General features: G+C 58.1%; 2 protein-coding genes across 2 annotated transcripts; both read right to left on the bottom strand.

Moving 5' to 3' along the window:
- Nucleotides 1-1,083: 1,083 nt before the first annotated feature.
- Nucleotides 1,084-10,375, bottom strand: GSK3A (glycogen synthase kinase 3 alpha). The gene is made up of 11 exons (XM_019978258.2): nt 10,013-10,375; nt 8,091-8,278; nt 6,706-6,789; nt 6,432-6,542; nt 4,707-4,837; nt 4,506-4,612; nt 3,475-3,572; nt 3,301-3,396; nt 2,757-2,943; nt 2,352-2,444; nt 1,084-1,766 (listed from the first exon to the last, which is right to left on the bottom strand). Exons 1-11 carry the CDS (start codon nt 10,293-10,295, stop codon nt 1,693-1,695), a joined length of 1,452 nt encoding a protein of 483 aa, XP_019833817.2. The 5' UTR covers nt 10,296-10,375; the 3' UTR covers nt 1,084-1,692.
- A 4,628-nt stretch (nt 10,376-15,003) lies between these two features.
- On the bottom strand, nt 15,004-21,919 carry ERF (ETS2 repressor factor). Its single transcript, XM_019979209.2, has 4 exons — nt 21,755-21,919; nt 17,118-17,352; nt 16,620-16,735; nt 15,004-16,485 (listed from the first exon to the last, which is right to left on the bottom strand). The coding sequence occupies exons 1-4, from the start codon at nt 21,774-21,776 to the stop codon at nt 15,200-15,202; spliced, it is 1,659 nt and encodes a 552-aa protein (XP_019834768.2). The 5' UTR covers nt 21,777-21,919; the 3' UTR covers nt 15,004-15,199.
- Nucleotides 21,920-24,011: the final 2,092 nt, after the last annotated feature.

Below are 24,011 nucleotides of genomic sequence, written 5' to 3'. Positions count from 1 at the left end.
AAGGAGGAAGCTGAAGATGGGCCGGGAAGGAGAGGATGGGGCCAGACCTGGACAGAGGCCAGGGAGGTGGGCAGAGGGTGTAGGGACACCCTTGGGAACCTCATGGCCCACTGGTGTGAGCAGCAGGCAGGGGCCCCCAGGAACCCAAGTTCAGCCCCTTGTCCAGACCCTTCCTTCCCTCATCCAGTCCACCTGCTCTCGGTGTTCATCCTGTGAACAAGGTGACAGCTGATGGTGCTGAGCAGGGAGGGGCAGGGTTTGCTCTGGGCCGTCAGTATACAGATGCCCCTGGTGCTCACCTCACGAGATAGCAGAGCGCAGATACCATAGGAACAGTCCCTGAACACCCTCAGGGGTGTGTTCGGAACTCTCCCATTTCACAAATGGAGTCCAGTACTGGATAGTTCAGTTGCTCCTCTCTAGGGCTTCTTGCCTTCGCTACCATTGGCACCATGTGGAGGAGATGCCATTTCACTCTGCCACAGCCCCACCATCTGGCCCCAGCATGTTTACAAAGCAAGGAGAAAAATCAGGCCCTCTGCAACAACCTTCCCAAAGGTGTCACTTCCCACCATCCCTAGAGGTGGGCACAGTAGGGTCCTGTTTAAGACAGCAATGAAGGCTTGGGGCTCTCTGCTAGGGTTTGGAAACGGCTCCTCTGCCCCCATCCATGGCCACCAAGAGTCTATATCAAGGTTGTTTTGGCCCAAGTGACCCCCCTCATCACCCTGTGTCCCCCTTAAGCGGCAGGTAGCTCAGGCTATGATATAGGGAGCCCTTCATTCAAACTTTGACTCTGCCACTTACATTCTGTGGCCCTGACTTATCTGATGGCCAGCTCTTTCACCAGTCACCTGGGAATGACGGTGCTTCCCTCCCTAAGTAGAAGCAGATGATGTGTGCTGTGGTGGATAAGCCAGACGCGGCTCACCACGTGCACAGAGCTGAGGCACAGGAGGCCTGGGCCAGCCTGGGTTCACTGCACCTGCTCCCCTGCCTGAGACGCAGCCCACTCTGTCCCAGCGCCCCGCCCCCCCGCAAGCCCCCCCTCACCTCTGTGAAAACAGGTGTCTAGACAGGAAGCAGGTTTTCATGCCAATAATTTATTGAATGGAGGTCTGTACACAGGCAAACCTTACTGTGAAAACTAAGACATCAGGAGCTCCCCCACTGCCCCTGCCCTCCAGGGTGGGGAGAGGAGGGAGGAGGCCTTAGGGGCAGAGGACAGGAGCAGGGACACAGCTGTAGGAGGGGAAGGGGCCAGGTTGGACGGTGTGAATCGACATTTTCTTTAAGAAAAAAATTATAACAATCTATTTACACCCGGGGGCGAGGGGAGGGAAGAGGAGGAGAGGGGCTGGTCTGGTTCTATTTACAAGGGACACAGTAGGTGAGGGGGTTGGAGGAGGTGGAGACCTGGGGGGAGGGTGGGGGGCTGAGGGGGTGGAAGGTCCTCATGCCCCCCATCCCCTGTCCTTCCTTCTCTTCCCTCCCCACAACCAATTAAAATCCTCTTAAAAAGCCTACCACAGGGGTGAGGCTGGTGAGGGAGGGACTAGGGGGTGGGGTGGGGACTCGTTTACCTCTGCCCTCTAGTCTAGGGGCCCAGTCAGGGCAGGAACTTGGTGGGCTATGGCCCCCCTTCCCAGCCCCACACAGGGCTCCAAGATGGAAGGGTAGTTGGTGGCGCCCTCAGGAAGAGTTGGTGAGGGTGGCTGTGTTATCGGTCGACTGCCAGTCCGAGCTGGTCTGAGCCTCACTTAAAGCTGAGGGGCGGGGAAGAGCAAATGGTTAACTTGGGCCTGTTGGCCCCCCACCGCCACCCCGCCACCCCAAGGCAGGAAGCTGGTGTGAGATGCTACATTAGAAACCGAAAGCTGTCACTTGAGGTCGAGGGTTTCAAACTCAGACGCCAAAGGGCCAGGTTGGTCACTAAGTGACTCACAAGGGAGCGAAGCCCCTTAGCACAGGGGGCAGCTGGACCTCAGCTCCAGCTGGCAGGACCACCCTGAGCAGAGGCAGGCCCACTGCTGCCCAGTCTGATTTTCTTCCCCAAGAGAAACAGGAAATCTGGATTTGCACATAAAATAGCTCTCATTTTTAAATGGGAGGAACAAATTTAACTATTTGTTTGTGCAGACCAGATGTATGTCTTTCATTTTCCAGTTTGCATCTGAACACAAAATACAGGCAATAATGCCTTACAAAGGTGCCCATTCACATGGGAAACATGGCTTTCTGTCAACAATTTCTGCATATCTGCAGTAAACTCAGGGGCTGTGAGAACAAACCCTCCCCCCCATACACTGAGAAATGCAGCTTTATTGCACAGGAGATGGCCCCCAACTTACCTTGTGAGGACGGGGTGAGGGAGGCAGTGCCCGCTGGGGACCTCAAGTGAGGAGGGATGAGGATGGCATTGAGAGATGGTTGGATGGTGAGTTCTAGAGACAGGAATGGACATGTCTAGTCAGGGGACAGGGCACCTGGCGACCCAGTCCCGGTTAGAAAGGGGCACCAGATAAAGACAGGTGTAGCCACTCAACACTTTAAATAAAACTGGAAGGAGCCTAACACGGGAAATCGCAGAGTGCAGATGAGGTCGGTTGGGGTCTCCCTGCATCAGGGGTGTATTTTCTGAGCCCCAGGACTGTCTTGCAGCCCACACTCAGCTCTCTACTCCGGTCTTCCACACCAAGCTCTTTGCCGTCTCTGGCTGCCCCTCCAGCACCCCAGATCCCAGGCTGGGCTCTCACCGCCAGGACTGAAATTGAAGAGCGGGGGGAGCGGGCGGTTGTTGGGGAGCTGGGTTCCAGGACATCGCAGTTCATCGAAGAAGCTATGGGCGCAGGCTTCCAGCGGCGAGAGCCTCGAGGAGGGGGTGTACTCCAGCAGGCTGGAGCAGAGCGCGATGGCCTCGGGCGGCGTTCGCGATTTGAACACCTGGGGGTGCAGAAGAGACGGCTGAGGCCCTGGGTACTGGTGTGCTCCTGCTCGCCCCCACGACCCCGCTTTCAGATGAGGAAAATGATGCGCAGCCTCTTGAGGGGAGGTGAGTTTGTATCAGATGAGCAACCCGCTCGGGTCCCATGACTGTTTGGGCCCTGCTGTGCTGTGAGCCCGTTTCCCCATCAGAAAGCAAGCCTCTGGGATTTACTGGGGGTCCTCAGCTTTAAACTTTGCCATGTGATCAAAGTTAACTGACCCACTACTGAGCCGTGACTATAGCCAGGTCCCCAGACCAGTTGGCCTCCGGTGGGGACCTCAGCCACGCTGCCTGAACCCTGAGCCCTCCCCCACCTTTGTCCAGGGATGAGCTTTAATCTGGGGGAACTTGAACTCCGTGTAGTTGGGGTTCATCTCGCGAATCTGTTCCCGGCTCGGTGTTCCCAGCACCTGTAGGGAAAGGAAGGGGTCTGAGCCAAGGTCCTTGGCCCTGAGCCCAGTCCCTGCCCGCCCTGGCCCTGCCCTCACCTTGATGATCTCCACCAGCTGGTCCACCCCACTGTCCCCAGGGAAGATGGGCTGGCCCAAGAGGAGCTCAGCCAGTACGCAGCCAGCCGACCACACATCTGAAGAGGAACGGGGGGAGGGTCAGAGCTACCATGCCCATCTCCAGGCAAGCATTTCTGTCCTTCATGATCACCCTGAGAAATGCCAAGAGACCCATTTTCTTGGCTCAGAGAGAAAGGGCCTTGCACAAGGTCACACAGCATAGGAACACAAGAGCCTGACTCTGAACCTCCAAGTCTGCCTGACTGTGCTGTACTCTGCAATCTAGAGGTTTCCATCGCTTCTCTCCACTCTGATCCCAGTAAGCCTTTTCTCTGCAGCCTCAGAGGACACATCAACAGGCCCAGAACAGACACCTATGTTCTCCGGGCCTCAGGGAGGCCCGGAGGGAAAGCATTAAATGAGCTGCCTTACTCACTTCTGGCCTCTCTCTCGCTCTCGGAAATAGCCGTGGCCTGGTTAGTCACCCCTTCCAGTCCTGTACCTTGACCCCCACAGCACAAGTTCACACCTAGGGACCATGATGTTTCCTCGCAAAGCTGATGAACTTGCTCTTCCGAACACTTTCACACCCTCTCCTCATGCCTGGAAGTTGGCACTCTCACCCCCAGCAATAGGGAAGGACATCGAGGCCCTGTGAACAGGTCACACCCTCATGGTGGCAAAGCCTTTCACCTCCGGATTCCCCCAAGGTCACTGTCAGCCCCTCCTGCTGACTGAGGAGAAAGGACTTCCTGGGAGGTTCCAGGGCTCTATGGACTCTGGAGTCAGGTCTGCTTTCAAAGCCCAGCCCTGCCTAGTCCCACCTGACTGTGGGCAGGTGACCTCACCACTCTAAGCTTTAGACTGTAAAATACACCTATGACAGCATCACCTTCCTGAATTTGTGAGGACCAGCTAAAGGAACAGGTGTTACGCTTTATCACCGAGCCTGGCAGACACACAGAAGGACCTCAAAAACTGCCACAACTGCTACCCCACCCAAGTCTGACCGATGGATGAGGTGTAATCGGTGGCTCCGAAGATCAGCTCTGGGGCCCGGTAGTAGCGAGAACAGATGTAGGAGACATTGGGCTCCCCGCGGACCAACTGTTTTGCACTGTGGGAAGATATGGGCAGGAGTCAACATGGGCCAAGGGTCGGGATCCCTCCTCGCCCCTTCAGCCACCCAGCCCACCCCAGGTGAGGCCCACCTGCCAAAATCGCAGAGCTTGAGGACAGCAGTGTCGGGGTCCACCAGCAGGTTCTGGGGCTTGATGTCGCGGTGACACACACCCTGGGAGTGGATGTAGGCCAAGCTCCGGAAGAGCTGGTACATGTACACCTGGGGTGGGCAGGGGACAGCAGAACTCCAGCCCAGTTCTCCCCGCAGAGCACACCCCTGCTCCACCATCTCGGCCTGCAGAGCCCTTCCAGGCCCACTCTCCCTGTCTTGAAAACACTTCCGCTGCCCCTTGGTTCTCAAGCTTTGGTGAGCACCAGAATCACGTGGAGGCCATGGTAAAACAAGGACTGCAGGGCCCACTCCCAGAGGTTCTGATTTGGTAGATCAGGATGAGGCTCTGCAACCAGCCCCCTAGTGCTGGTGCCGGTCCACACTTTGGAAACCACTGCTTCAAACACACACTTTGGCAGAAGCCTGATGGACAAGACAGATACATCAGGAAGGCCTTGTTTTAAAGCAGGCTGGGGAGCCTCACCAAGAAAACCACTGGCTGTAGGAAGGGCTCAGCCTCCTTCACACAGCAGTCAAAACCACCCTCACGCCAGCCCCTCTCCACCTGGATTTTTCTGCTATTCTCTTTCCTACTGACTAGGATGTTAAGTGCCAAGAGCAGGGATCTCTGTGTTTCCATCGCTGCTGCAGCCCCAGGGCTTTGTCCATAGCCTGGCATGTGTAACTGCTCAGGCCTGCCTCCTGGGCAGCACCTCCTCTGTTCCCAGTGCCTGTGGCCAGAGATGCCACCTTCTTGTCCTGTGCCCAGTCTTCTCCCAGAAGCCTTCCTTAATCCTTCTCACTCCCAAAGCAGGCAGGGCCAGGGGCCTCCTGTTTGCAGAATCCCTGTGCTGCTTCCGGGTCGGCCATTGTTGGCAGTTTTAGAGTTCTCTGTGATGATGCCTGTCTACCCTGCTAAACTGAGAGCTCTTCAGGAGCAGTCTGCATCTCAGTCAGTGGGACCTCTACAGCTGCTCAGTGCTGGGTCCGGGACACAGTCCACAAACCAGACCACCACCACCCGCCCCCCCCAGAAGGTGCGGTCCCACAGCACCACCCTAGGCCTGGGATGCTTAAAGCCAGCGGGAGGAAAAACGGCCCATGCAACCTCCGCAAACGTGAGCCCACCCTCCTCCTGCCATGCAGCTGGCTGCTCGGGTCCCGTTCTCCACAGCATCGCGAAGCCCGCCCACTCACTCAGTCACTCACTCAAATACGTCCTTAGGGACAGTAACACACAGGGCACAGCACCAGGGGAATGAGCCTCCGCAGGCCATGAATGAAGATGCCTGAGTCCCTGGTTCCATGGACACTAAGTTTCCTCCAACCCTGCCTCCTTCCCATCCCCCTCTGCCAGGGCTCCAAGGGCCAGGACTCTGACCTCACTGTGCCTCTGCATTCTAAGTCCCCACCTCGATTCTGAGCTGACCGCACCAACACCACTTGGTGGGTGGGCTCCTGGTGTGGACACGAGCCGGTAATGTGCAGCCTCCCCAGCCCTGGTCAGCCTGCCTCCCGGATTGCATCAGGCCTCAGCTTGGGCTGCGCTGCCTTTGGGGAGCTCCATCTCTGGGGATGTAGGGACAAGGGCAAGGTACGTGAGGCCTCTAGAGACCAATGTAAACTTGGAAATGATGGGAGAGTCTGTCTGGAGCACCTGACTTGGTGGGCCAGGACCCCCGCAGCCCGCCAGCCTGCCTACCTTGACATAGATGATAGGGATGCTCAACTTGGCCTTGGTAAAATGGCGGGCCACCCGGTACACTGTCTCGGGCACATATTCCAGCACCAGGTTTAGGTAAAGCTCGTCTTTCTGCAGAGAGCAAAGGAGAGGTGTGAGGCGTCATGAGAAATGAGCAAGGAAGAGGGGGAGGAAGGTGTGTGGGGAATAACGGGGGAAGGGACGCGCAGCCATGAGAAAGGCAGCAGACGGGTGGAGCCCACGCAGAGGAGGAATCCCCATACCCAGGTCTCACCTTCTCCCCACTGGAGTAGAAAAAGTATCTCAGCCTCACGATATTGCAGTGGTCCAGCTTACGCATAATCTGCAGCTCTCGGTTCTTGGGGGGCAAGGGAAGAGAGCCTCAGAAGACAAGCCACTCTCCCTGCCTCCCCTCCCGAGCACCCCTCGCCACAGCTCTACTCCAATTCCTGCCAGCAGGGCCAAGCAGCCACTCCGCTGGTTAGCTCCAAGGCCCCATATGAAGCAGCCCCTAATTCCTCACCCCTAGCTCCCCTCACAACTAAACTCAGACCACTTACATGTGCTTCCTGCAGCCTACTTCTTAACAATGTTTGATTTTTTGCTCAGGTTTACAAAGCAAATGACTTCACATATAAATCTAAGTTCTTCAGCTTCTCTTGAAAATCACATGATGTGGCCACATGAGGCCCACCTCCCTGCCTGGCACGAGCAACACTAGACAGGGAGAGGTCATCCAGATGCCCCTAGTCCCTCAGGCCGCTCCACTGCTTTCACGGGAGGCATCTGGGCACTTGGATCCTGAGTCCTGGACTCCAGGCTTCTCATCCTCACCTTCCCAGTAGAGATCCAGCCTCAACCTCTTCCCAGAAGACCTATCTTAGCACTCTTCCCTCTCCTCTGTTCCCCCCTGGGGCCTCAGAGGCCCCTATCCTCAGATTCCTCTCACTTTCGGGACTCACCTATAATCAAATTCTGACCAGCACCCTGGAGGAAGACCTGCCCCTGAAGTCCTCACTGCCCGAGACCTAAACTCTGACCTGGTTTCTTCAGCCCAGGCTCAATTTCTCCTACCTCCCGACTATACAGGATCCAAAGGGCCTCTACCAGCTCACAGGGCACTATATATGAATGAGGTAAAGGACCCCTTCCTCAGGGGTGACCGGGCCCCACACCCAAGCATCTATAGCACGGGCAGGATTTCTCCCAGCAAGTGCCAGACCCTGGGGGCAAAGCCTGACCTTCGCAGACAGAATCATCAGCCCCACCAGCTTCCTTTCTCTTCTGGGTAGCAGAGTAACTCAGTGGTTAAGGTGAAGTGCTTGGGAATCAGATTCTAGACTTGACCTTGTGCAATTCTCTTATCTGAGTGTCAGTTTCCAGCTTCTGCTTACTTAGAATGGGAGTAACAACAGTACCTACCCTCAGAGAATCTTTGCGTTAAGTTAAACTCGCCTACAAAAGCACTTACGAAGAACAAGAGCCCAATAAAAGTTAGCTCTGGGTTCTCCTGGAATGCACATCCCCACACAGCTCACTCTCTTCTCCTCTGGCCCATGCTCAGACCCCCTGTACAAACCCAAGTCCAGCACTCTTGCTGGAGTTCCCCCACCAGTCATGTGCAGTCAAACCTCCTGATCCCCGTTCCCCGCAAGCTACCTTGAACCTCTTGTCCTGGAGAACCTTCTTGATGGCCACCAATTCCCTGGTGTCTGCCAGCCGTGCCTGGTACACGACCCCAAATGAGCCACTTCCAATCACTTTGATGTCTGTGTAAGCCACCTCCTGGGAGCGCTCCGGGCCTTGGCCTAGAGTGGCTACCACTGTGGTCACCTTCCCACTGTCACCTGGGGAGCAAAGGGAACACACAATCTACTGACCTTTCCCCTCGGGCCACCACCCCATCCTGGGGCTGTGAGAGGGCAGGGAGTCTCTACAGGAAGCTCATAGGGCGGGGGACGGTCTTTGTCCCTCCCCCATCTTCAAAGGTGGCTCCCAGATGCTGCCTTTTCCCCTCTTCCCTTCAGGGAACCCCAAATCCTGACTCCTCCATAGGGGAGAATACTGACACATAAAACCTCTTGCTGTACCAGGGTTGGTAACCTCTAATTTCCACTTCTGGTGAGCAGCAAATTATCGGTCCCTCCTGATGTGAGGAGGCACCACCACTCCTAGATGTTGAATCCATCCATGACGAGAGCTAACTGCCTTCTGCTCCCTACTCACTAGGGAGAGCCTGACCTAACCTCTTCCACTTGAGAGCAGGAATCCTGAGGTACTTCTATGTCAGTAAAGCCCTAACCTTTCCCACAGCTTGGGGGACAGTGATCTCTAAGTCCTCCCTAAGTTCACCACTGGTTTCTGGTGACAGAAAAGAATGACTCCTCCTGTAGGGAGTGCCAGCGCCCTAACTCTCACTTTTGAGACAATTAGCTCTTACCCAAATACTCTGGGGCTAGAAAAAGGCACTGGCCTGACCTCACCCGTGAGGTTCGGAGCCCCAGACCCCATCCTGTACGTAACTGGTCCCTAATGGACGAACACTTAATAGTGAGAATGGTGAACCTGATCTCTATCATCAAGGGTTTATCCTGGCCTCAGTCCTTTAAAGGAAATTCCCAAAGCATTCTGCGAATGGCAGCAAAAGTTGGCATTCTTGGAGGACAGGGATCCCTCTTCTTGGGGTAACTGGTGAAAGGTTCCCCAAAGAAAATAAGTCAGTGATGAATCAGATCCATTCAGAGGGGAGAGGGAGGGAGAGGATCCTATATAGCTATTTATCCACTGTCAATGACATCATACATCAGAATAATGAAAGGGGTATAACTTCACATCCTTATTCTAGGGGAGGGACTGGTAACCGCCCCTGCCCCCATTCCGTTTTCTGTGAAAGGAAACCCTTCAAGACAGACATCTTTGCTTGAATATTAGTGACTATGAACTTGGTCTGAAAGGTATGCTGACTTCCAATCTGTCCTCAAGAGAAGCAGCAATCATTAATTTCCACCATTGGGTGTACAATTCTACACATTATGGACAGATAGTGTTTTAAAAGGGAAGATGACTGGGTATCAGATTTGGAAAGCCCTGGCCCTGTTCTGTTCTCTGGGGCCACAGCAAGCCCAAATCCCTGCTTCTAAGTGATACTCACTCCAAATCCCCATGCTCTAAAGGGGAGCAATTCAGATCCCTTCTCTGGGTGGTGATGATCTTATTCGTGCTCTCTTGAGAAACAATAACCCTTGAGCCCCATTTGCAAGCGACAATGACCCCTGATCCGTTCTCGAATGGATGGCAACATCAGATTCCTGTTTTTAAGGCTCACGGACCCAAGACTTCGGGACTGGAAGAACAGGAACCTGTGACCCTGTCTTTTGGAGGATTACTAATTCGAATTCTAAACTCCAAGTGATGGTAACCCCCCCGAATCCCTCTCTCCGGGAGGGCGTAGATCTCAGATCCCAGTTTGGGAAGGCACAGTGACCTCGAGGTCCTCCCTGAGCATAAAGAAGAACCTGATCGACGTCTGAGTGGCTTCAGGGATCCGATCTCCACCCGCCACGGGCGCCGCTAGTACTCACGGCCCAGCTTCACTCCGGGCGGCGGGAAGCTGGTGCCCGCGCCGGGGCCGCCGCTGCCTCCTCCGCCGCTGCCGCCGGGGCCACCCCCGGAGCTTGAGGCCCCCACGCCCCCGCCCATGGCTCCGACTGACGTCTTCCCGCCGCCGCTGCCGCCTGGGCCAGAGGCCGAACCCCCCGGGCCGCCGCCGCCGCCGCCTCCTCCGCCGCCTGGCTCCGCGAACGAGCTGGTCCGCGCCCGGCCCGAGCCCCCAGGGCCGCCCCCCGAAGGCGCGCCACCGCTCATGGCGCCGAGCGCAGGCCCAGGCCGCGGGGCTCGGGCTGCCCGGGCTGCCCCCGCCGCTGCCGCCGCCGCCGCCTCCCCCGGGCTCCGGCCTCTTCCAGGCCGCGCCGCTCGGGCTCCGGCTCCGGCCCAGCGCCCGCCGCGGGGCACGCTGGGAGATGCAGTCCGCCGGCCCTACGCGACGCCGTCGCCGCTCAAAGCCCTCACAGAGAGCCGCGTGGCACGCCGGGAAATGGAGTCCACAAAGACCTCAGGGCTGCGGCGATGATGAGTCGCGCTGCACCTCGGGAAAGAGTCCCGGGCAATAAGTTGGACAACTGCCCAAAACGGACTCTGAAGCACTTTCTGAAGCAGAGTCAGAGTCGCACACTCACTCCATTGCGGCAATCGCGCGTCCCTAGGTGTGCCTCAGAAATGTAGTCTCAGGCAACTCTATCTGTGAGCTGTATAGGCCCGATGCACTCCGGGAAACGAAGTCCAGTCGCTCACTTAATTTATTGGTTGTATGCCGACTGGCGCCAAGTGCACTCTGGGAAATGGAGTCGGAGCCGGTGGACCCGCCGCTATCGGGCTGTGAGGCAAGCCGGGAAATGTAGTCGTCGCCACGCCCTCACCGCATTGCAGGTATAAAGCTACTTCCAAAGCACGCCGGGAAATGGAGTCCCATGTGATTCCTAAGCCCCAAGTGGATTTTGCAGTTCCGGAGACAGGCTAGGAAATGGAGAGGCAGGGCATTCCTCCACCCTCGTTCGCTAGGCCGCAATCCCTGCTGGGAAATGTAGTCAACACCGAGGCTTCAGGGTAGTTGCTACAGCGAGCCTTGTGTCTTCTGGGAAATGGAGTTCAAGGCGGCCTTACCTTTGACTGAGGGGGCGGGGTCTACCGTAATCCTGAAGCATGCTGGGGAATAGTCCAGACCGGATCCCGACCCTTTGTGAGAAAACAGCTGAGGTTTGCCGGAAAGAGCGTGAGCGAAAAGGGAAAGACAGTCGCCTAAGATAGACTGCAAAAAGTTTCAACGCCTCCTCTCCTGACGCCAGGTCCCAAGAAAGAGCCGAAGTCGATTAGGGACTACTGGAAAATGGAGTGCAAACACTCCCAAGTTTCCACAAATCCGGAAGGAAAACCCTCTCCGCCAACGATTTAGGAAACAAAGTTTCCGGTGGATTTTCAAGACAATACAGTCTTCGGATACTGTCTAGCTTTTCCTAACAATGTACGTTGCACCTGGAGGCTGAACTGAAGGTTGAAAGAAAGGAAAACACAATTTATTTTGAAGATCCCATTAAGCTCTTTGAATCCTCAGGCTTCCTAAATTACAGGATCCTGGAAGGCCCAAAAGAAGGAAGCCAGCTGCTAGGCGTAGCCTCGCGTTTTGTGCTCGCATTATGTTGCCCCCACTTAGCGATTAATACCCGGAAGGACGGTAGTCCAAAGCGCGCTGGGAAACGGAGTTCGTTTGAGTGTGTGTGTGTGTGTATGTGTGTGTGTACAGAGCTCGTGTGAGTGTGTGCTGGGAAATAAGAGTTCATGTGAATGTGTCTATGTGTTCCGGAAGTATTTGTAACTGAAATGAAGTCACCCTCCTCTCCTGTCTCGTGGAATGACGGGAAATGGAGTTCTAGGCTTCACTTTAATCAGATCCTGGGATCACTTTGAAAAAAGTCTCGTCCACGCTGTAGTTGAGTGCAATTCCCAGCGGACACAAACTCCTGGGGCAGGACGGATAGTAACTCTGAAGCCTTTCGTACTACATTATCCAGAAGGCAAAGCACAGTCACACTAACGCTCTCTTCGCAATGAATGCGGCTACATCACTGCACAGTCCAGAGCGGGTGCTTCTGGGAGTTGTAGTAGTTCCTCAGTCAAACAGTTCCTGCTGCCCTCTGACGGCGGCTCGGAGTCCAAAAGCAAAAATCTGACTCAAGCCCCAAATCCTGGGGAATCCTAACCTGGACCAAGAAGGCTTACAAGGGCAGGAGAACAGGGCAGAATAGCGGCGGTTACTTAACGGCCAGAACCCGTGGGACGTGCGGCTTGGGCCGCACGTGTGCAACCGCCAGAGGATATTGGGGTCCTTGGGAGCCTGAGGGAGTCAGTCTGAAGGAATCTTATCCGAATGTCTGTACGAGATGAGAACGTTTGTTGAGGGGTGCTAGAGCGGTTTGTAAGTGGCTACGAGGGACCTCTGGGTGTCTAGAGGTGCTCAGAGGTGCTCAGAGGTAAAATGGTCTTCCTGGAGAGGAGTGGAGTCAGAAAGGACTTGAGGTGTCTGTAAAAGGTCTGTGGGAGACTGTGAGAAACTGATGGTATCTTTGAGGGACCTGAAGAAGTGAGCGATGGTTGAGAAGCCTAAGAAAGGAATTTCCGGGGACTGAGGGAGTGCTGGGGATTATAGGTAAGGAGAGAGTCTCTGACTATATGAATTAATTGATGGAAGTGTCTTGAGCTTTTACTTGGTATCAGAGATCTTGGAGGATGTGGAAGGGAGCAAGGGTATGACCTTGCAAAAACTGAATAGATTTAGATGGGCCACTTTAAAGATGAGAGGAGCTGCTGGAGTTTTCAAGACCAGAGGCCACCTGTGACGTCCCACTTAGCCAGAATTTGGGGCAAGAAATCTGGCTGGGCTGTGGTCTGATCTGGAGAGGGGTTCTGGAGCTGAGCGCCTTTGACTCCATGTTAGATCCGGTTTAGAGGTGCTTTGAAGGTACTAGAATCAGGTGCTGAGACTACTAGTCAGGGTCCTCCCTCCTACCTCAGTAATGACATCCCCCTCTCTCCATCACACCACCACCAACTTAGCTGCATCTATGTTGCCAGGAGACATGCCTCATCCCTACTTCCAGAAATAGCCCAGTGGCCCCCACCCCAAGGGAGTGACTTACATCACCCAGGAGAGGGAGCAGTTGCCTGCAGGCCTCCACAGGAGCCTCACAGTACCCCAGCCCTGGATCCTTTCTTCACTGCCAACGGGCATCATGAGGGACCACCCACCCGGGGCTGGCTTGAAATGAAGATGAAATGAGTGGGTAGGAGTTTCCAGTTCCTTCCCCCCGAGTTGCACAGGGTGGGGTTTCATGGTGAAGCCATGCAGGCCCAGAGCCCTCAATTTTCTTAGCAGCTGTGTGGCCTTTGGAAAATTTTCCCTCTCTGGGCCTCAGGCACCTCACCTGCACTGGATGGGTTGTGCTGTCTAAAAGCACCTCCAGCTTGGATACCTCCTCCTGATTCATCTCTGATTCAAGCTCTCCAACTTGGGCTTCTGGCTTTATGACCTCTCCTATCAGATCTTAGGAACTTGAGATCCTGGTCTAGATCCAACCATCCTGACTTTAGGAGAATTGATTTGTTGAAAGAACATGTATTTCAGAGACAGACTTCATTAAAGTCCCAGCTGGGCTTAAGGCCTTAGGCAAGTCATTTAAGTGAGCTGCCAGCTCCCACCTTGGAGATAAAGAACTCCAGCTCCTAAGTACCTGGCACACAGTAGGTGAACTGCAACTGCGATTAAGCCAGTCTCTTCTTAATTTACTAGTGGAGTGCTCCCATGGGTTGATGGGAGGATCACTAAAGTGCCTTGAAAGATCTACATTGCAAGACACTGCAAGCCTGTCACCAAAGGACTCCCAGATTAACTCATAAGCACCTCTAAGAGCTGACGTGTGAGGACACCAAAGGTAGTGCAGAAGGAGCGCCAGGCCTTCACCAGAGCCTGGAGGGTTGAACAGTAATTCACAAAGAGAGGCATTGCAGACAGAACAAGGGCCATGGCCTGGCACTGAAGAGCCGAAAAGTGCTCCCAGGAAGAGTGGATCCCCACGAGAGAGGGCAGTCAGAGGGCCAGAGAATGCCCAAGACCTTCACCACCAGGCCCAGAGGTTTAGTGCCCCCCCGAGGCCAGGAGTTCATTTTCCAGGACTGGACTTGACCCATTCAGATGGGGTTAGGCCCTCTGGCCATGGATCCACTCAGAGCCAAGGATGTGGCCCTGAGGTGGCTGCATGCAACACTCAATCACTGCATCCAAAGGTCCAAAGTTTTTATTGTTTTGAATACATTCTCCAGCAGCCCCCGACTTCCCTCCCCACCCACCCTCCATCCCCAATACAGAATAAGGCTTGACCACAGACCCCCACCCCAGGGGCCCCAGCTGGGAGGCAGAGGGGGCTTCCAGTTTGGTTTCAGGGCACCCCCTTCCCCACCCGCCTGCCTATGGGGCAAGTCCTAGGAGCAGCTGGGGGGTGAAGGGGTTGGACTGGCACTGGGGTGGGGACCAGGAGAGGGATAGCAGGCACTTGTAGAGATTTGTGGCCTATGGGCGGCACCCCTCACCCTCCTCCGCCCCCAACACCCCCCTCAACACGGAATTTTTGGTTCATCATAAAATGTCCCTCCCTCTGCTGCAACCCTGTGGGGCTATGAGAAACCCAGGCACTCACGGCCCCTGGAGGGGCGGGGAAGGCAGAGTTGGGGCTGAGGACAGCCGGGGACGGACAGAGAAAGCGGTACAGGAGGCAGAGAACAGGGAGGGAGACAGGCTTTACTTCCTAAACGATTGTAATAAAAAAAGTTCCTGGGCTTTGAGGCTGGAGCCTCAGTTCAAATATAAATTCCCCAGAATGGAGGTGGCCCCCTTAACTCCCCCCTCCCTCCCACCCCCACCACTTTGCCTGGAGCTTAGAAACCCACAGGGACAGGGGATGGCCCCACCCCTGGGCACCCACCCACCCTCACCATTAAAAAAAAAAAAATTAAAAGTTTTATACAAAACATGGGGAACGGGAAAGAGGAGGAGGCGAAGCGAGACTAAAAAGCTGCCCTCGCCTCCAGGGAATTGGGGGGGGGTTAAGGCAGCAAAAGAGGCATGGGGGGTGGGGGGAATGGGGGTCCCCTGCCCACAGCCCTCAGGAATCTCGATGCTCCAGAGAGAGCTGGGCTGTAGCGTGCTGGAGGTCAGAACTCACCCGCCTTGGGGTGAGGGGCCCCCCAGCCTCCCCAGGCCCCTCCCCACGCACCTTCTTGTCCTCACCCTCATCCTCAAGGCCCCCAGCAGGGCCCCCACCCCCTTCGAGGCGACAGTCTTCACTCCAGCGGCGTTTAAAGCGCAGCTTGAGAGGCATGCACTGGGCGACCCCGGGCGCCTCGCCCGGGTCAGGCTTTGGGGGTGCAGGAGGCACACGAGGCGTCTTGAACACCTCCCCGTCTTCTTCGTCCTCGTCGCTGATGTCAGTCACCTCCACCTCCTCCGACTCGCCTTCGGAGATCGGTTCCACCTTGATCTGTGGTGGCGGCGGTGGCGGTGGCGGGGCCAGTGCCCCGGCACCCTCGGCCAGCCCGCCTGCACCACTGAGGGCCAGGCCACTGCCCTTGTCAGCGCCCGCCAGGGCCTTCTCCCCAGCAGCCCGCTGCCGGCGTCCCAGGGGGGGCGGCTGGAGCTTAAACTTGAATGGAGAGGAGGAAGAGGAGGACGAGGCCGAGGAGGGGACCGGTGGGGTCTCGGGGGCCATGGGCGGCAGCGGGCACTTGTCGGGGCGCTGGGGCTGTGGCACCACCAGCCCGGGGTAGTGCAGGAAGGCGCGGGGGCTGAGGTGGTAGTTGTAGACGCTTTGGGTGTGGGCCTGCAGGTACCGTTTCATGTCCTCGGGGCTGAAGGAGAAGTGGGAGCCTCCCCCCGAGCCGCTGGGGCCCCCGCCACCACCGGGGTACATGGGGCTCAGCGTGGGGGACGGGGTGTAGGCCAGGTGGGTCGGGGTCATGGGCAGAGCCGGGGAGAGCTGCGGGGGCAGCAGGGAGCCAGGCCCAGCTAGAGGAGACACAGGGAAAGGGCTAAGGGGCTCAGGGCCACCCCGGGGCCGGGGGTAAACACGGAAGACACCAGGGTCATGGGGCAGGCGGGCCAGCGGGGGCCCACGGAAGGCACCCAGCTCCGGGGGGCCAGGCGGTCGGGCCCGGGGGTCCTCTCCCAGGGGCTCTTCGAGCTCTGACGTGCCATCGCTACAGTCACTGACCGAGCCCCGGCCCAGGCGCCGGGCCACCACGGCCGAGAAGAGGGATGACGATGAAGAAGAGCAGGCCGGCGGTGAGCGGGGGTCCTCAGTGGGAGACAGCACCTCGGAGGGTGTCGAGGGAGGAAAGCGGAAGTGGCTGCCACCTGTCGGCACTGGCGGGGCGCTCTGGGGCACCGCACCCCCTGACGGGAGAGGGAAGACGTGATGTCAAGGCCCCCCCCCACCGCCCCCCACCCCCCGCCACTCCGCCTCGCCTGGACATTCAGGTAGACCCTGCTCTCCCTCTGAGGCCGTACCCACCAGCCCTGGTACTCACCAGCCAAGCCCACGTCGATGAAAGGGTAATTAACCAGCACCAGTTTGTTGAAGTTGAACTTGTAGGTGAACCGTTTCCCCTTGGTCTTGTGCAGAATGCGTTTGTTGTAGTAATAGCTGGGGGTGCACAAACACCTTTCACCGGAGGGTCAGTCACAGGGGACCCGAATCTAGAACCCAAACCTTGACCCATATTAATGCTGCTCGCAAAGGGTGACTGAGAAACGTGGGCCACACGAGAGGAATCAAGGTCCAGAGGGTGGGGGACCAGTTCTCCCCTTAGTTCTGGGGCCAGACTACAGGCCACATCCATGACCACGTTCTCGCCTCAGTGTGACACGTGGGCTCAGAGGGGTGAGAACTTGGCCTGAGGTCACACAGCCATCATGTGGCACAGCCAGAAGTCAAACCCAATGTCTACCCCCACGGGCCAGGGGGCTCCCAACCGGTGTGTGTGGGGGGCTGTCCAAGTCTGCCCCGGGGCCTCGGCCCTCCTCACCGCAGAGCCCGGCTCAGCTTGTCATAGTTCATCTGGGGCTTGCACTTGCGGACTCCCCAGAGCCGAGCCACCTCGTCAGGGTCCTTGATGACGAACTCCCCGTAGTCCCCCTGCCAGGCGATGACACCCTGGTATTCCTCTTTCCGCAGCAGCTCCAGGATAAAGTGCCACAGCTGGATCTGCCTGGAGCCGGGGGACGACTCCGGCTTGTAGGCCCAATCCGGGAAGGCAAAGCCTGGAGACGGGACACAGGGGAGCTGCCCTGGGTCAGGGCGCCAAGTCCAGGGCCCTGGGGCCCATCCCAGGGTCCACCTCCTGGCCCCGCCCTTACCATGGGGAAACCCGTCTCCCCTCTGCCAAGCCAAGACCTGTTAGAGGGAGACAGTGTGTCTGTGTGTGTGAGGGGGGCTAGACAGGAGCTGGGGGGAGGGGAAGCCGGAGCCTGCTCCAGCGACACCGGGAGAAACAGGAAACCGTCGGCGGCGGGTCCCGGGGCCAGTGCCAGGGGGCCAGGCACCAAGCCAGGCCGGCGGGCAGGGCTGCCAGTGGGGGAGGGGCAGGAAGGGGCACACGTGGCCAGACGGGTTGGGGCTAGCCACCCCCAGCCCACCCTCACTCCCATTCAGGGTTAGTCATTACCACGCCCCTACCCCCCAACCTCCTCTGTTCCCCTCCTAGGAACATACACTGTCTCCCTCCCAAGACCTACCGGAGCCCTTACTCCCACCCTAGGCCCCCAAGAGAAGGTTTTTTTTTTTTTTTTTCTTAAAAGGACCAGGAGGGGTGGGGTGGCTGGTTGACGATGAGGTCAGCGCTTGCACACACAGAGGCTTCTGTCTTCCCTGGAGAGTGAAACCCAGACTGTCTGAGAGAGCGCCCCCCCATCAAGCCAGGGACCCTCTGTGCTACACTGCCCTACCCAGACCCGGGCACATGGACCCAACCTGGCTGGAGGGCCTCAACACTGAACAGGCATCGCTCGCTGCAACCCGTTCCCCCTTCTGCCTTCTCATCTTCAGCTTCTTCCCTGCCCACCTACCTACCCGCCCCCAGCATTAACCTTGGGTAGAGGTTGGTGGTGGGCTGGTTGGTCCCTAGAGGGGGTGGGCAGCCTGAGGAGGGGAGTTGGGGGGGCTGCGGTTGTTGTCATTTCCCAAACCCCCGGGTAATCAGGGACCATCAATAATTCAGCACAAGGCAGCCGGTAATGGAGGGGTGGGAGGAGGGAAAAGGGAGGAAGAGAAGGGGGGGAGGCAGGACAGGAGCCCTGGTGCCACTAGAGGGAGAAGGCCAAGGTGGACAGTTAAGGATGGGCGGGTCCCAAGTCCCAGTCAGGCTGCAAGGGTCAGCCTTCTTCCCATGGCCCTGGCTCAAGCTGAAGCAGGTTACCAACCCAACCTGAGGCAACATGGAACCTCCCTGAAAGCCCCAAGTCTGGAATCCAACAGGGAGCCTTCCCCATGGGGATGCCGGAGATCAGCAGCTCCTGGTCCCAAAGGGACCACTCCCTCTAAATCAGAGCTGACTCTAATCCCTGACCCCTGGCCTTGGGCAGACTGGGATGGCCAGCATTCCCCACCTGGTCCCTGCCCCATTCAGAAATCCCAGCTTCAGTCAGTCCCTCAGGGCTCCAGGGATATGACCATATGACCTCAGCTGGTCACAGACCCAGGGTCCTGTACCAGCAGTTCCTGCTCCATTCACAAGTGACAGCCCCTGACAACACCTTCCACGGACCCCAACATCCACAGCCCCATCCCTCTCTTGGGAATCCAGGTGTTCACCCTTTGATCCTCACCCTGCTAGAAAACCAGGTCCAACAGTCTTGTTCAGGGCCCAGAGGCTCTTGGGAATGCAAGAGACCGCCCGCTTCATGTACCCGCCAACCTTCTCCAAAAAACTCCTGTCTCCCTTCATGGCACCAAGCTTCAAGACCCCGCCCCCACCAACAAGCCCCAATTTGGCTCTTGGACTCGGGGTGGGGGCCGAAGCCCCTGAGACATCAGTATAGGGTTGGGAGGGTGTACTGATTTTCACCCTCCCCCCAAAATTAAAGCCACCCTTCCCAGCCCACCCGCCCCAGCCTCCTTGTCCCGGTAACCAGGCAACGTGTGTGCAGCGACAGTCCTGGGAGCGGGGGAGCAGGAGGCTAAAAATAAACTTTGCAGAAGAGAAGGAGTGAGAGAGACTACATGCAACACAAAGGGAACTCAGAATGGAGGTGGGGGGCTCTGGAAAGGCCTCAAGCTGCATTTCGGGGGCTGACCCAGGCCCCCTTAGTTAAGCCCCCTCCCTGAACAACCTTGCTCCGGGGCCAGGACCCTGGCTCCCACTCATGGCAGGGACCCTCCCCATTCCCAGGCCAACCCCAAAGCCAGCTTTCCTCATCGGACACAGCATACATGAGGGCCTGTTCCCAGCTTTGGGGGGAGAAGGAAGATGGGGGGTGACGTCAGGGTGTCTCAATGGGGCTCTGTTCCCCAGGCTTTGGAGCCAGGAGCCAGGCACGGGCAAGGGGAGCATGTGTGAGTGTGTGTTGTGTATGAGTCCACGTGCTTAAAACAGGGAACCACCCGGCCTACACCAAGAAAGCCTGGGGATGCTGGACCTCTGGAGCACCGGGCGGGGGGGAACAGTGAGGCAGAGACAGAGCAGCTGACAGAGAGAAGAACTGAGGACATTGCCAGACAGGGTGGAGAAGAGGCAGCAGACAGGAAGGGCTGGGATGGCGGGGTCCCAGAAGACACACCTGGATCCCACACAGGCGGGGTAGGGAATCTCCCAGACAGACTATGGAAACCTGGGGCGGAGGGGGGGGGTGCAGAATTCTCGGGCACCCCTCAAATTCACCTTAACTGCCCAAACTTATTTCAAAAGGACTATGGGGGTCGGAAGGGAGGGGCAGTGGTAGAGGAAGAACACACCGGCCTCCTGGGGGGCCCCACCACCTCCCCCACTCCAGGCAGCCCTCGGTGGCGCCAGGGCCGGGAAGAAAACAGGAAGTGGGAAACAGCCGCGGCAGAGGAGAGTGGGGCCGGGATAGAGGATCGGATGGAGGGGCGCGCAGCGGCCAGCCAGGAGGCAGATGGACCCATGGACCCATCGGGAGGCCAGAAAAGGCTCCCGCCCCTTCCCCCAGCCAGAGAACCCACACACGGCGCGGCCCCAAGACTGGGATGGGGGAGCGGCCCAGCCGGTCCCACCAGGAGAAGGCCCATAGCAGGGAGCGAAGACGAGGCGGGGTTGTCTGGGTCCCTCGGCCCCCTCCTCCGGCGAGGGGAGTCTCCGGCTGCCCCCGAGGCCCAGCGGCCCTGGAGCCTTTAGGAGCCAGAGAGTATGTGGGACGCACGTGACTGACCCTACAGCACTCCGAGCCCCTGCCCACACCCAGCCCCCTCCTCGGCCCCCAATCCCCAGGCGACGGAGCCCGGCTCGGAGCCCTTTAAGAGCCGCCCCCACCCGCCCAGCGAGGGGGGGCGGGGTGGGTGGGCCGGTCGGGGCACACACCCGCACACAGGAGCCGTAGCCGCGGCCGCCGCCGGGGGAAGGAAACAAGTTTGAACAGCGGCGCCCGGCCCCCTTCCCCCTCCCCCGTCCCCGCCCCGGGCCGGATTCCGACGGGGTAGACGGGCAGGGGGCGGCTGGGACCCCTCCCCCAGCGCGCCCGGGCGCAAAGTCCAGCCTGTGAGAGCCCGGGGGCGGCGGGGGAGGGGAAGGGGGAAAGTCCGAGTGGGAGGGGGGGTTAATCCTGCTGCCCCCCGCCCGCCGACCGAGGGGGGGGAGGGGAACCTTGGTCCCTTAAGGAGGAGCAAGTTGGCGGGGAAGAGGGGGGCGGAGGGAAGAGACGGCCGGTTGAAAGAGAAGAGCTGGATGAGGGAGGGGGAACAAGGGGGGGAGCCTCCGCGTCCCCCCCACCTTCCCCACCCTCCTCAACCCCAGGTCCCCGGCGGCGAGGGAGGAGAGTTCCCAGGTCTCTCCGGAGCGACCTTAAAGCCGCGCGTTCTAAGGTCGGAAACAAAAAGTTCCTTTTTCGAACGTTCGGGCTGCGCTTTGGAACTTTGCGACTCGGCGCGGGCGGGGGAGCGAGGAGCCGGCGGAGACGGGCGGGGGAGGGGCGGCGCAGCCCGGACCCCGACTCCCGGGCTCCCCACTCACGCCCTCCTCCTAGAGGCCATCCCGTATCCCCCTCTAAGCCGGTGCGGGGCACGCATCGCGGTGAAGGTCACGGGCCGGACCGTGCAGCGCGGAACCGGGAATAGCGGGCCCTGTGGACAGCGCCCCCCCCACACACACCCCGCACACGTCCCGGCCCCCAGAGTGCAACGTGACAGAGCGGCTGGGAGGAACCCAGCCACCCCCGTGATCCCGGGTGTCAGGGAGAGCCCAGGTTTTGGGGTCCAGGCAAGGAAAGAACCAAGACTCGCAGCACCCAACCACTGCGCCCAGAACCAGGAATTGGGGGCTCGGTGCACACCCCCGCTCGCACCACAAGAAGCAACAGGTCTCGAGTGCTTGGGGGGTCCCCCGCAACTGGGGAACACTCGGGCTCCCCCAGAACCCTTCAGCCCCCCCAAAGTTTCTCCGCCTGGTTTCCCGGGGCAACAAGTCTCCCCCACACGTGCTGCCCCCGCCCCCACCTGTGTCCGCCGGGGTCTTCATGCTGGGGGGCCCGGGGCGAGGCGCCCCGACTCCGGGCCGCAGCTCCCGGCGCCCGCGCTGCCCCGTCCCGTCCCGAGCACGTCGGGCCGCCCTCGCCGATTCACCCGGCCTCGCCTCTCAGAGCCTCTCCCCTCCCCGCCGCCGCCTCCCGGGTTAATATCGCACTCCGGGGCCGGGACGCCCACGCCCCCCGGCCGGCGACGTCACCGCCGCGTCGCCATGGAGACACTGTGCCCGCCCCCTCCCCGCGCACTCACACAGACACACACAGGCACACATACATACACACACGCGCGCGGGCGCGCGCGCGCACACGCACACACACACACACACACACACACTCGCCGGCGCGCTGCCACTGAGGACCGGCCGGCACTAGGCTTAAAGGGGCCGCGCAACGGGGGAGGAGAGAAGGAGGGGCTGGGATAGGATGGGGTCCTGGGGGTCATGACCTTTCTCTGAGGCTTCAAGTCTGAAGATAACTTTAAGTCCTCAGGATCCGCGACTTGCCGCCCCTCCTCCTCCTCTCCTGCCCACTGCGGGGTCCACATTTTCTTTGGAAGCCTGTAAGAGGGTTTGAGGGATACCTTATGATGAGTGTCAGAAACTTCTGTGAGGAGTATGGACCTTTTCGGAAGAGGCAGAACTTTCTCTGCAGGAGCGGGGGGCGCGGGGTGGGGGTCGGGTCGGAGGATGATCCAGACCACAACATTTCCCAGGCTGGCCTTACCATGCGCCGCCCCCCGCCCCCCAACCCTGAGCCTGACTAGGGGCAGCTGTCCAGGGGTGGGGTGGAATGGGTGGGAAGCATTTCCCTGCGTCGGAAATGGGGAGGCGGCTGCCTCCTCCGCTCCTCCAGGGATAGGGTCTTGGCCTTCCAGATAGCCCCAGTCCCATCTGGGGAGGAAGTGACCAGAGAGAAAGCACGCAAGAGCCGCCCCCCCATCCGCAGACTGCAGCTGTCTTGGGAACACGGCTGGCGCCGGAGGTACCCCCACTTCCACCTCCAGGGCAGGGGGGTTCCGGGGGTGGAGCCAGGATGCGAGGGGGTGACCAAAGTCTGAACAAATGTGCTCCCGAGGGACACTAGGGGGTCGCCAGGAGAGAGGAAGACAGGGCTTAAGGATGAAGGCCAGTGCGTAGGGATGTGTTAAGTCTCTTTCTGCAGCTGGGAGGAATGGACAGAGCCTGAGGCTTTGGGAAACAGGAAATCAGCAATGATCAGATGGCCAACAGTAGAGGGCAAATAGCAGTTATATTCACAGGCTGATCCTGGAAACAATCTCAGAAAAGACTCTGAGGTACCGAGAGGAAAGGGGGTGGGGAGGAGATGCTCAGAGAGAATGAAACCAAGAAGATAGGGAGAAGTGAACGGGCCACAGAGAGGAAAGGCCTGAAGGGTTAGGCTCTGGGTGCTTAGGGCTTCAAGCCCACCCTCCTTTGGTGTGTTCCTAGAGGCCTTAGGGCAGTCCCTAAGCAGTCCTCAGAAGAATTCTCGGGCCTCTTCCTCGGGGAGACCAGGGCCTCCCAGGAAGCAGCTCCCCCTTGAGGAATTATGTAACCTTGCCTACGGACAGTGCAGCTCCCCCACGGATATTGTAACCCTCTGGGAGCAGTGTGGTCCAGCAATAATAACCATCATCACTGTTATCATAACAGCTCCCGAACTGCTAGCGCTCACTATGTGCCCGGCGCTGGGCCAAGCGTTGTCGGGACAGCTTCTTACTGAAGCCTCACAAAACCCCAAAGAAGGGAATTCCTATTGTTAGCCCCATTTACAGATTAATAAAGCAAGGCTCAGAAACTGTCAGAGCCGGGATTCAAATCCAATCTATCCAATTCAAAACCACCACCCTTAACCAGTATAGTTTATTATGTCTTTTACTGCCCCACCCCTCAGAAAAAGATGATGCCAAGTTTAAAAGATAATAGATCCATACTACAGCCTCAAAGACCTCTCTACTCCCATCAGAAGATGGAGACCAGGGTGGCAACCCAAACTGCTATTTCCTGTATGTGAGTGAGATTGTATAGAGCAAGTGAATTGATCTTTTTAAGCCTCAGCTTCATCATCTGTAAAATGGGGATATTAATGATTAGGTTGTTATGAGAAATCAGAGATTTGAGATAAGTAGGCAATAAATACTGGTGATTATTAGCAGAAGTGAGCGGCATAACCTGTGGACAATATAAGCCTAGAGATTCCAACTGTAGGCAGCAAACACACAAGTATGG

The sequence above is a fragment of the Bos indicus genome, chromosome 18 (genome assembly GCF_029378745.1).
Source record: "Bos indicus isolate NIAB-ARS_2022 breed Sahiwal x Tharparkar chromosome 18, NIAB-ARS_B.indTharparkar_mat_pri_1.0, whole genome shotgun sequence".
Taxonomy (NCBI): Eukaryota; Metazoa; Chordata; class Mammalia; order Artiodactyla; family Bovidae; genus Bos; species Bos indicus.
This window is presented reverse-complemented; position numbering and strand designations above follow the sequence as displayed.